The sequence below is a fragment of the Elgaria multicarinata genome, chromosome 11, assembly GCF_023053635.1.
Source record: "Elgaria multicarinata webbii isolate HBS135686 ecotype San Diego chromosome 11, rElgMul1.1.pri, whole genome shotgun sequence".
In the NCBI taxonomy this organism is placed as follows: Eukaryota; Metazoa; Chordata; class Lepidosauria; order Squamata; family Anguidae; genus Elgaria; species Elgaria multicarinata.
In genome coordinates this window covers 38,198,171-38,211,421 of record NC_086181.1, presented here as the reverse complement: position 1 = coordinate 38,211,421, position 13,251 = coordinate 38,198,171, and the positions used below count along the sequence as shown (strand labels likewise).

Here is a 13,251-nt window from a genome sequence, read left to right as displayed (position 1 = left end):
AAATGTGGATTTTGTAAATAAATAAATAAACAAATAAATGCTTATCAAAAGTGAACTGAAACAAAATTTGTACCTAAGTGGGAAGACCAAATTCAATAGGAACAAATGTTCCCACCAAGCTGGAGAAATTGGGTTCTAGGGATGATCTGTAATTGCTGTTGATTTGGGGCCAGGGAAGGCCAACTCTTTGGGAGTTGCTAGTTCTGTGGGGAGACAAGATGTGTGAGCTTTCTTTGCCTTTTTATTCTGCATCCATTTTCTATCAATAAATGGTCTTTTTTTTTCATAAGAGGTTTAGTTTCACACACACACACACACACACAAAGAAAACAACCAAACAAAAAACAGTCAATAGACCGATACACAAAAGTTATATTTCACTACAAACTGAATGCATTTTGGGCCGAAGATACAATATAGTAGATTTATCACAATATGTTGAAATCAATTATGATTTCAGGCCTAGAGACCCCTTGCCCTTATTTTGTTTGCTCACATGCTGAGTAGTATGACAGCAGCACATTCAGTAATCAAGCACTGATAGAGATAATGGCTTACTTTTAAATTACTTTAAAAGCTATTGCTATTAGTAAATTGTCTGTTCAAATTGACATTTACTGTATCTTCCAAAAGTACAGGGAATAGTGTTCTCTTTCTTGCTCTACTTGGGTATTCACTTGCCCTGTGATGGTACCCACTAATCCAATGCATAGTTCTTAATGGTGAGCACTATAAATAAGACACAAAGGCCTTAGCTAGACATAAGGTTTATCCAGGGATAGTCTGAGGTTTCCCTGTTCATGTAAATGACACAAAGGGAATCCCGGGTGCAGGCAGGGACAACCCTGGGATAAACCTTAGGTCTAGCTAAGGCAAAGTATACAAGGCTTGGGCCTCTCTTTGTAATGGATTGCTCCTTTCTGAACTGAGAACATTTGTTTCTGAAGCACCCAAGTGTTAACGTCCCCATCATCTCATGGAATCCCTATACAAATGTGACAATGATCTGGAAACAACTATCTTTATTTTCGAAGTACATGCATCTGAATATAACACAACTTAATTGCAGGCAAATTCTATCAGATGTACTTATCTATTCTTTAATTATTTCTGGTTATAAGCTGTCCTCTACTGTTCAACTCTGGCTTCAGCAAAATCACAAAACATTTGGGGAAGAAGATGCAGCCAAGTAACCCAGCACTGGAAGCCAGGATACAGAAAATCTCCACAACCACCATGTGCTTCCCTCTTGTGCTCAGGTACGTTGGAACAAAGGACAACCACACGCTGCAGAAGACTAACATGCTGAAGGTGATAAATTTGGCTTCGTTGAAACTGTCTGGTAATTTTCTGGCTAGGAAAGCCACAGTGAAGCTGACAATGGCCAGGAAACCCATAAAGCCCAGAACACAGTAGAACATGACTGTTGAACCTTCATTACATTCCAGTACAATCTCTTTTGTCATTGAATGCATGTCAGAGTCTGGAAACGGGGGAGAGATTGCCAGCCACACACTGCAAATCATGGCTTGAATAAGGGAGCATAAAAGAACAATGTAGCTAGCCAGTTGTTTTCCCACCCATTTCCTCATCTTGGAGCCAGGTTTGGTGGCCATGAAAGCTAGAACCACAATGGTGGTTTTGGCCAATATGCAAGAAACAGCCACTGAGAAGATCATGCCAAAGGCAGTTTGCCGAAGGAGGCATGGCAGCTTTTCCGGTTGTCCCATGAATAAAAAGATACAAAGGAAGGAGAACAGGAGGGAGGTGAGCAGAGTGTAGCTGAGGTTCCGGTTATTGGCTTTGACTATGGGAGTCTCCTTGTGCTTCATGAAGATCCCAAGCACCAGAACTGTGATGAAAGAAAAGGAGAGAACAAAAGTGGCTAATGTGATCCCCAGGGTTTCTCCATAAGACAGGAAGGTTATTTCTTTGGGAAGGCATCTGTCCTTCTTATTGTTTGGATACTGATCTCCAGGGCATTCAAAACAATAATCCATGTCTGAAATAGAAAAGATACCTGTGTATGCATGGAAGTCCTGTACTGTGCCTGGTAGAAACAAATCATACCATATTGTGGAGGATATATTAATGAACCAGAAATTAAAAGAGTCTTTAATTGTTGGAAATTAAATTGGTAATTCATTCATATATATTTCAATCAATTTATTTATTGATTTATTTATTACATTTCTATACCACCCAACAGCTGAAACTCTCTGGGCCATTCACAAAAATTAAAACCAAAATAAAATAACCAACAGTCTACAAACACAAATACAAAATACAGTATAAAAAGCACAACCAGGATAAAACCACGCAGCAGAAATTGATATAAGATTAAAATACAGAATTAGAACAGTAAAATTTAAATTTGAGTTAAAATTAAGTGTTAAAATACTGAGAGAATAAAAAGGTCTTCAGCTGGCAATGAAAGGAGTACAGTGTAGGCACCAGGCGGACCTCTCTGGGGAACGCATTCCACAGCCGGGGTTCCACAGCGGAGAAAGCCCTCCTCCTAGTAGCCACCTGCCTCACTTCCTTTGGCAGGGGCTCATGGAGAAGGGCCCCTGTAGATGATCTTAAGGTCCAGGCAGGTACACTATTTAAAGTGGCCCGTTGTCCCATATGCTTCATTCCAGGTGGAAAGCATCAGGGCTGAATGCAATGAGGCCATAGAAGTGGGGAGGAAAGGAATTGATGAGGTTTCTCCCTACAAGGTGCACTGCAATCTAGCTAGTCCTGAGGCACCATCAGAATAACAAAAAGGACAGGGGGAAGTTGGTCCCCTCTGCCAAAATATGCACACAATATACAATAGAAAAGCAGATGCAGAGTAGGAGGGTATAATTTGTATGGCAACTGACCTCTTTCTGGGTCTGCGCTATCCATTCCTGTAACTGAGTTTTTTGGGGCACGCTGAAACTCCTGGGACTCAGCAGGTGAAGGGAAATTATGTCCATTTTTAAAAGTGCTTATCTGCTCCTCTACCTTGGGCAAGGCAGGGCTCAAAGTGGCCATACTAGGCTGTCTGGTCAAGATCAGTGCACCCTCCATTTGTCTCTCTCTGAGAGAGATCAATTGAAGCTTCTGCTAAAATGTGGTCAAAAGCATTCAGTAGTGAGGACCTCGATGGTACCGGTCTTACAGCTATGATTGGAACCCATCGAAGCCAACACACACTGATTTCAGCATGGAGCTTTGCTCTAGTGAACAAGCATCTCATTCCTGGCTTCTGGAGGGCAAGGAACACTGAGGGCTCAGAGATCCCTTATCGTTTCAAATAGGGATGCCCATTATGGGTAGGTCTGGACTTTTTAGAGCCCAATGGACTCCCATGGAGCCACTGGCTCAGCTAGCTTTTGTGAGCCGAGCCAGGGATTTGTTCCCCAAACCCCAGAACTTGTTCTCCTCTCCACCACCATCAATCCCCACTTCTACAAATTACAGACACAATTTTCACAAATTGTGTAGGCTGAATTGGGACTAGCAAGGACAGAGTGAGGGTTGTGAAGTGGAGGTGGGAGCAGGAAGGGTGGATGGAATTTTAGTCCAACATACATATTTCGAAGGTTCCAGGTTGAGGAATGCTTTACTAAACTGTATCCTCTTATCAGTCACCTCCAAACAATTTAAACCAGAGTAATAACTTTCTTATGTGCACATGCAACATCATACCTAATATAGTTTGTGCATACTGTATAATACATTTCCTACCTTTCTGGTTGGAAATCTTCCCTTCTGGACATGGATGGCAACCATAGCAACAAAACGGCTTCCCTTCCTGCTTTGTCTTGCTATAACCTGGATGGCAATTGTCATTACACAGGGAAAGGGGCTGTGTCTATCCATAAATGAAAGAACAGAATAGTTTGGTGGTTTTCATCACACTGGCATGTTTTAAAATTATTATTATTATTATTATTATTATTATTATTATTATTATTATTATTATTACATTTATTTGTTACCCGCTTCTCCCTCTGGGTCAAGGTGGGGTACAACCCGAAGAAACAGGGTAGTAATATGAGTGATTCTGTTACCACTGTAATTGCTCAATAGAGCTGTTTTGGGTGGTTTATATGCATCAGTGAAATTTCCATATTTTTCTCCTATCTAGCTTGACCATGAGAGGCCACTGTTTCAGTATTTGAACACTTAACTAATTCTTCAGCACAGAAGAACTGATTCACTCAGAACTATACCTGGTTAAACTTGCTGGGCCACAAAATGGCATCATCTTGAATGGTGAATCTCTTGTCTCGGGGAGCCTCCGGGTCCATCAATCCAACTTTTAATCTAATAAAGGACGCATTTGGGAATATGATCCAATTGATAATATCAAATCCAGCAACGATTTCCCCATTTTGGTCAAAGGAAATCTCTTTCCCTGCACTATTGTTAAATGAGACAAACCTCAGAAATTGGTGGAGCTAAATGGGTGGGAGAATGGGAAGGAATGCATGAAGATGTGTATGAAGACAGGCACCAACCAACCAACCACATCTAGATGATCATGGTTCACAATGAGTAGGAGACCCTTTAAATGCTTTATGGGGTGTAGATTTAATGGTAGTTTCCAGAGGGGAATTCATTACATACAACAACAACAACAACAACAACAACAACAACAACAACAACGTGTTTTGTGGCTCCTTAAAGATGATCAAATTTATAATGGCATAAGATGTCTGTGTGGCACAGAGTGGTAAAGCAGCAGTTTCTGCAGCTGAAACTCTCCCCACAGCCTGAGTTCGATCCCAGCGGAAGCTGGTTTCAGGCAGCCGGCTCGGGTCGAATCAGCCTTCCATCCTTCCGAGGTCAGTAAAATGAGTACCCAGTTAGCTGGGGGAAAGGTAATAACAGCCAGGGAAGGCAACGGCAAACCACCCCGCTATAAGGCCTGCCAAGAAAACGTCAGCGAAAGCTGGCGTCCCTCCAAGAGTCAGTAATGACTCAGTGCTTACATGAGAGGTTCCTTTCCTTTCAAGATGTCATTGACTACAGTGTTATCCTCTGTTACACATATATAAACAGAGTGTGTGGTCTGTAAGTGGAACTCTCTGTATTTCATTTCCCTCTGACTTCAGTGCTGACAATTTCCATGTTTATTGATTTTTTTAATTGGCATGTCAAAATGATTAACTAATGCTGCTTCAAGCTCCACAAAGCCAGGCAATTGGAAGCTAAGGATGGTGCCTTAAAATATATGCCCCGGGATAAAGCAATGACATTGTGCATGTGCAATGTCATAAATTATGCTTGCTTATGATGGTTTAGGTGCTTTATAATAGCGCTGTGCCAAAAATGTCTCCCTTGAAATTTTTAACCATTCTCATTCAAGCTGATTGAAAAGAAATTGCTTTCGAAAAGAAATTCAAAGGAGAAGAAATTTCAGAGAAATTCTCATGGGTTTCATTCAGGGTTCTTGTGCTTATTTTACTTATGAGATGACTGAGGAGTGTGCACAATCTTTCATTGTACAGTCATCTCTCTGACAGCCTGTAGCCTCCTTGGCTTCCCACACTTCCTGCCTGGGGAAGACCTCATGAGTTTATTCCTCGCATAGGGTCTTTTCAGATCAGAAAATGCAGGCACACAGGGAGACAATAGAGCAATGGACAGATGTGTAATGGAAAAGAAAATGTAGACAGTATCCTCAGCCACCTCACAGTGATTAGTTAAGGTCAAAAACACCACCAACACATATTCAAAATAAATTATAGACTGCCCTGAGAATGAGGCAGAAAAATTGAAGCCCCTTTCATGGGGAAAGAAAACTGTCAGGAAATACCTGAGGTTTTTTTTTTCCTTCCTCCCTAGAAATAAAAGGATACCTCTAAGAATTTTCTCCCCATTTTTTTCCACCACTTTTTTTATTATTATTATTGTGGTGACTTCATTCCCTCCCCTCAGTGTCCTGGGGTGATGCTAGGTATATGGGGCATTGTGGAGGATGCAAAATGGTGGACAGGCTGCCAACACAGTTGGTGATGTTACTATTTGCAGCAGTGGGTATGCAAAGGAAAAAAGAAAACCACTGGGGAAAAAACTTTAGGGGGGGAAAGAAGAATCTGTTCTACAACCTTTGCCAATGGTGATACCAACCTGTGACAATTTATTGGAGAATTTCTCCTCCACTTGGAGAAAGTTGGTGAAATTCCTGCCTCCCAATTTCTCTATCCACAAATAGGGTGGAAAATTTGGAGAGGCCAGTTGTGCACAGCTCTACTTCATTAGGCTGTACTGGACTAGGACGATGTGAGGCTGTTGTGCTGGTCCCATGAACTCCCTCCTCCCAATTTTTATTTGGACCTGGAAGACCAAGGAAGGGCAGGCTGTAAACAATTTGTGACATTACACTGATGTGGTTCAGACAACATGATAAACCATGCTGCTTAACCACAAAATGGTTTATGGAATGCATTGACCTTAATGCATTCTATTAACCATTTTGTGGTTAAGCAGCATGGTTTAGCGTGTCATCTGAACCAGCTCAATATCAGCCTTATTTACCCATTTCCTGACTTTGTGGACCTTAAACCAACTTGAGAAAGCCATCACTTTGGTCTTCAACTTGAAGGCATTTTTGTTCATTAAATAAAATTATTATAGATATAAGCCAATACCTCCTCCCTCCCACAAAAAACCCACCCCACACCATCAACTATGCTTATCAACAGTTCCCCATCTAATGTTCATGAGCAGACAAAGGCCTAATCTACACCAAGCAGTATATTTCACTACGAAAGCAGTATGAAAGTGATTTACAAAAGGCAGGAGCCACCCCAACCACAATATGAAAGTGGTATATGGTCTGTGTCAAAGGGCCCCAACAGTTGTCAGTGCACTTCAATATCGCTATAAAGTAGGCATGTGCTCCGCTCCGATTAGGAGCGGAGAAGTAGTAGCGGATTGGCCTGCTCCGCCTTACCCAGAGGCAGAGTAGAAGCGGACCGCGGACCTCTAGAAGCAAGGCGAAGAGAAGCGGCCATTTTTCGGAGCTCCTAGTTCAGGCGGAGCGCTCCGATCGCCATCTTGAAAACATTTCGCCATAGGATTGCATTGTGGGAAATAATTGTGGATAACTAGGTTGTTTTTGAAGCTATCATTCTGGAAATTCTTGTGCACAGAGAGTCGTGGATGGGGGTCATTTTGAGACTACTCTCACCTCTCTGCGTCGTGCGGGTCGCATGCTAGAATTTTTTAAAAATCGGGTCAACAAACAGGGACAGCGCAGCTCAAACGGCGGTTTTCGGCTTTTCGCCCATAGGATTGCGTTGCGGGAAAGAATCGGGGATAACTGGGTTGTTTTTTAAGCTAATTGTTTTTTAAGCTAAAATTCTTGTGCTTAGACAGTCGTGGATGGGGGTCATTTTGAGACTACTCTCAACTTTCTGCGTCCTGTGGTTCACGTGCTAGAATTTTTTAAAAATCGGGTCAACAAACGGTTTGGGGTTTTTTTTGTTTTTTTTTGAAACGATGACAGGCACATTCAACTCCCAATCCTGATGAGAACTGATCACCTCATGAAGCATCATCCTCCAATCCCAGCATTTGAGGCGGGACTAAGCCAGAGTCACCCTGAGAGCTTTCTGCTTTGTGTCTCTTTGTGGGTTGGTGTTCGTGGAGAGAGGACTTAGTTAGTTAGTGCTGCTGCTGTGTTTGGACTTTGGAGATCGATTAGGATAGATTTAGCTTGGCGCGTGTGTGTTTGTTTGCTTCTTTCTGACTTTTAGCTTAGTTTGCCCTGTGTTTTTCCCTTACTTTGATTTAATATAAACTTTACTTTTAAATTTTGGAGTGTGTGTTTGTTTGGTTGTTTGGTTGTCCCCCCCCCCTTCCCTTTCTTAAAGCCTGACTGTGTTCCTTCTGCTTTTGTGAAAGCTTTCTTTTGAAAGCATACACACACTTCTTGTCCCATTTCCCTACATTTATTAGTAATATTCTTAAACATATTATTATATTCTTTTACATATTCTTAGTAGTATATTAGTATATTCTCATACATATTATTAGTAGTATTAATATTTTATTCTTCTTATACATATTAGTAGTAGTGTTTGGTTGGTTCTTTTCCCCCCTCCCCTCTCTTAAATCCTGATTGTGTTTCCTTCTATCTATATACAAAAAAATACCAAAAAAATATTATTCTCTTTTTCTTCTCTGTGTAACTTGGACTGTGAGTGTGCTGTGTGTGCACTGCTTTTGTGAAGTGCAACAGGCAGCCACAGATTGAGCATTTTGGGGAAAGCATACACACACTTCTTGTCCCATTTCCCTACATTTTAACATATTATTATATTCTTATATATATTCTTAGTAGTATATAGTATATTCTTATACATATTATTAGTAGTATTAATATTTTATTCTTCTTATACATATTAGTAGTAGTATTAATATTTTATTAGTCATCATGAGAAGAGGCATGTTGGGATTTCCTTTGAACTGGCCCCATTGAGCTGTCTGCATTGCAACTTTAAATCCCTGACATACTGGAGTGCCCGATTTTCAAAACTTCCCCTAACATCAGGGGATGATGGGATTGCCTTGAAACTTGGTGTCCATGGGGACACATGGGTAAGCTGTCATGGGACCAAAGGATAGGTTTCTAATGTGCAAATTGACATAGTTGTAGAATGGGACTTGATTTGGGGTGAGTTAAAAAGTTTAAGCCACGCCGAAAATCAGGGGATGATGGGATTGCCTTGAGTCTGGGCGTCCATGTGGACACATGGATAAGCTGTCCTGGTGCCAAGTTTGAGGTTTCTAACATGCAAATTGACGGAGCTATCCCAAGGGGTTTGAATGGGGTGCCCAATTTTCAAAAATTCGCCAAAAATCAGGGGATGATGGGATTGCCTTGAAACTTGGCATGCGTGTGTATATGTCCATGAGGTGTCATGGTGCCAAATGTGAGGTTTCTAACTTGAACAGAAAAAAAGTTGTATACTTTTTTAGCTTTCAATGCAACCATATGGGGGGGAAAACGGAGCTCCGATCCGGAGCTCCGAGTGGAGCGGAGCGGAAGTGGGCAGAGCGGGGGCGGGGCGAAGCGGGCCGCTCCGAAAATGGCAGATCTGGAAATGAAGCGGAGCGGGGGGTCCGTGCACACCCCTACTATAAAGCAGTAGTGTAGCTCCTGCCTCTTATACACTGCTTTCATACTGCTTTCTTAGTGCAATATCCTGCTTGGTGTACATTAGGCCCTAGAAGACTACAACTACAGTTGTCATGAATGATTAGAGTCAAGTCTGATATGATCTTAATCGAAGCAGAAGTCACTGAACTTTGTAAAATGGAAGATATGGAAGACCTATTACCTAAATGCCAACATTCTAAGCTTCTTAGAGAGAACAGTCTGTATGCATTAAAGTACCTTTTGTGGCATATGGATGCTTCTGCATCACTCAGAGGAGTATATTACCTGCCAGGGCTGCTGTTTCAAAAGTTTCCAACTTACACCATCCTCTATTGCTCCATGTTTGGATTGGAATGAATGCATTGCATGCAAGGCATATGCAACAGCATAAATGGCATTGTAAATGCTGTAACTGTGGCCAGTCATGCTCATTTCAAAAACAGAGCCAGGAAGCGTCCATAGGTTTTCCTCCCCAGTGCAGAGTTGCCTAGCTGTCTCATCTAATGAAGGATGAGGTAAAGAGCAGTTAAATGCCATTTCCCAAAAAAGCCTAATAAATCCATCTTCTTTTTCCAAGGTTGGTTTTCTCATTTGAAGGAATTCCGGGAACCCTAGAAGATCCTTTGAGTGAATTGCAAATGATACAGCACCATGGAGGAAATTTATGTCCCAATCTCTTTGGAAGGAAAATGAGGTGAAATCCACCTGAGCTGTCATAATCCACACTTTTGTCTTCATTGACATTGGAATTCCCTCCATTTCTGCAACCTTGGGTAGCATTCTCATTGCCATAATGGTATGAATTTCACCATGCACAACCACCACATTGGCAGTGCTTCTCATAACAGCCATGCCTGTTTCAAAACCTTCTTTCACCATTTCAGTCAACTCACTGGAAAAGGTTGGTTTGGGGAATCTCTCTATAAATTCAAAGCATATATCCCTCTGAGCAAACATGGGAAGAATGTTTTGTACAAAACTCTCTCCGGTATCATCATTGAGAGAAAGCACCCCAATCCATATCCAGTTAAAATGCAGGAGTAAATGGAGAATACCATTGTATTGATGAGCACCATTTGGTAACATTTGGTGGAAGAAAGCAGTTTGGATATTGTTATTCACCATGGGAGAAGAGCCATAGATGAGCTAAAAATAACATATTAAAGTGGATAGTTGAACTGATATCAAACACTAACTAAACTTTGTAAACTGCCCAGAGAGCTTCAACTAAAAGGCAGTATATAAATGTAAATACTACTACTACTACTACTACTACTAATCTTTAATCTGGGTTTCATTTATTTCTTGAATTGGTATTTTTGAATGAGGAGGATTATCTGTACAGCACCATGTACATTGATGGTGCTATATAAATAAATAATAATAATAATAATAATAATAACAACTTCTTTTGGAAAAGAAAAAAATCTGTTGATGTAATGAAATCATAAAATTCCATTTTTGGAAAATACATTTACATAAGAGACTTTGTATCAAGAATGGGAAACTCTACTCAATAGGAGATACCCCCAAAATCAGCCAGAAGGACTTTTCATCAGTGGTGTTCTTCCACTCAAGGAAGTCAGATCCTGGATCCAAAGCATCATAATGATCTAAGAATGGCATGTCATTTTTAAGGAAATATGGAGATAACTTCAATCACAGCTTTTAAAGCACAGCTAAAAACCTTTCTCTTTCCTAAAGCCTTTAAAACTTGATGTTGTTTGGACTTTATACTATTAGCTTTACCCTACCCTGTGCCTGTTTACCCTTCCCTGTGCCTGTTTGCATTCTCTTCCCCTCCTTATTGTTTTACCATGATTTAATTAGAATGTAAGCCTAAGCGACAGGGTCTTGCTATTTACTGTTTTACTGTTTTACTCTGTACAGCACCATGTACATTGATGGTGCTATATAAATAAATAAATAAATAAATAAATAAATAATAACTTCAGACATATTCTTAAAATTGTCCATCTTGGTTTTCTGCAAAGATTTCTTTTTAAAATAAATAAATAAATAAATAAATAAATAAATAAATAAATATGCTTCAACCTACACCCCAAAATTACCATTTTCTTGGGATTATTTTTATTTTGTTCCTGGCCCATTCATATTTCAGAGATCATAAAAAGAACAAGCAGAGATTACATAGGAACATAAAAAGCACCATGATGGATCAGATCAAGGGTCCATCTAGTCCAGCACTCTGTTCACACAGTAGCCAACCAGCCATCGGCCAGAGATGAACAAGCAGGACAGGTGCACCAGAACCCTCCCACTTTTCCTACAAACATCTTTATCACATATAAACGTCACCACTATAACATGGAAGGCATATACCTATGAAAATATGGAAACTTAATTAGACAATTCTGTAACAGTTACAACTAATAATATAGGTCAAGCACGACGTTTTTACTGAAGATGAATTCATAGCACTGTTCCATCATTCTATGGTTGAGCCATACATGGTTTAATGGAGATTAAACAAATCAAATTGATTTCTTTGGCCCATTAAGCAAAATCAAGCATTTTTTTCCAGAGTTGTCCCATTAAGACTCTAGATCAGGCGAGCAAAACCTCCATCTCAAGGACACAATCTGTGCCTCTAAGGGTCCCCAAGTCATTCTCCAAAGTAGAATTCAGCTCTCAGGCTGAAAGTGATTCAACATCTCTGCTTTTGATTATGGATTGTGTGTTGGGATACTAAATTATGAATGGTGGGGGAACCTTCACTGCACCTACAAATCTAACATAACAGGCAGCATATTAAACTGCACCCTTCTGCCTGACATTCAAGTAGATTATATACAGCTAGGATACCATTTCAACCACTTCTGTTATGAACCACACAATCTCAGACCTGTAGCCTGGTGAGATATATAGTCCAGGACAAATGTGAATATCCTGTTGATCACTCATGCTTCATGCTAACATCTTACCTGTGGCATCTTGTACATAGATAGGACATTTGCCATGTTAAGACAGTAGTCAGAGTTAGGTCCCACAATGACTGCTACTGGAGTATTCTCAACATCACATTTGTAGTTCGGGATGAATCTCCCTCGTCTAGAGAGAAGTTCCAATGAGGCAAGATAGGTCCCACTTGCACTGAAATCGCCATTATAGATGTGGAAGCCCAGGCTGACATTGGGTAAGATTTGGGGGGTTTCATTGATCTCCTTTACAGCAAATACCAAGGCCATGATGTGCTGGTAAAGCTGTGTCATTAGCCTGCAATGAGAGCTACATGCTGTGTAACAGTGTCTCTTCTTCAGATCAGGATGTTTGCTCCAGTTCAGTTTAATATAATGCACACACACACATACCTCTCCCAGTTTAAAACTGGAGTTATGGCTATGTCATATTGGCTCAAGTTCCAAGAAACTGGAAATTAAGGCTAATGCCTTAGGAGATGTAAGCCGTGATTAGTAATGATGTTGTACAATGTTACAAATTCTGTTTGCTTACAACTTACTCTTCACACACACACATTTCAGTGAGACTGAATTCCCTGACAGTAAAGGAGAGGAGGACAAGGAGAACTAGGGGGGCTTTGGCCATTCAGAGTTATAGAAATTTTATAAATAAATAAATAAATTACTAGTAATAGCTGGATCCAGACCAAATTAGCTGAACTTACTTACTGGACTTGAGTTGAGGTGGCTAACTTGTCCCATTGATTTCAGTGGGACTGATGTTCAACTAATTGAGTTTGGATTGCCATAAGTCAAAGGTAGAAATATATTAGTTACTGATATGATTAAGAAACATCATCCTTACATATAGTCTTCAGGGATGTCCTCCACTGGATGTTTATCAAAGCTTATGGTATCTGCAAGTAAAAAGACCTGAGACATAACGCCAGCAATGATGAGGTCTCCTGACTGGTAATATTTATGAGCAATAGGAGTAGGTTCTTTAAGGGAACACTGAACACTCAGATTCTTGCCTAAAACCTGGGGCAACAGTGCTAACATGAATGGCAGAAATACTACCATCTTTCAAAAGAAATCTTCAACTTAAACCATTCATATCTTTTCACATAGCCATTCTAGTTTCCCCTGAGTTGCAAATCCTGACTTTCGTTCATCTAATTCAAA

At 40.5% G+C, this 13,251-nt stretch overlaps 1 protein-coding gene across 1 annotated transcript; it reads right to left on the bottom strand.

The window, feature by feature from the left end:
- Positions 1-1,100: 1,100 nt before the first annotated feature.
- LOC134405773 (vomeronasal type-2 receptor 26-like) lies at positions 1,101-13,149 on the bottom strand. Its single transcript, XM_063137027.1, has 7 exons — positions 12,932-13,149; positions 12,753-12,761; positions 12,091-12,259; positions 9,431-10,291; positions 4,206-4,433; positions 3,718-3,844; positions 1,101-2,002 (listed from the first exon to the last, which is right to left on the bottom strand). Exons 1-7 carry the CDS (start codon positions 13,147-13,149, stop codon positions 1,101-1,103), a joined length of 2,514 nt encoding a protein of 837 aa, XP_062993097.1.
- Positions 13,150-13,251: the final 102 nt, after the last annotated feature.

What these genes read in the sequence shown, in the direction of transcription:
- LOC134405773 (XM_063137027.1), bottom strand. Translation starts at nt 13,149, where the DNA reads ATGGTAGTATTTCTGCCATTCATGTTAGCACTGTTGCCCCAGGTTTTA. An exon ending in TGAAACAGCAGCCCTGGCAG is followed by an intron (nt 4,434 to 9,430) that starts GTAATATACTCC and finishes CCACCCATTTAG; the next exon opens with CTCCACCAATTTCTGAGGTT. An exon ending in GAAGATTTCCAACCAGAAAG is followed by an intron (nt 2,003 to 3,717) that starts GTAGGAAATGTA and finishes TTTCTATTTCAG; the next exon opens with ACATGGATTATTGTTTTGAA.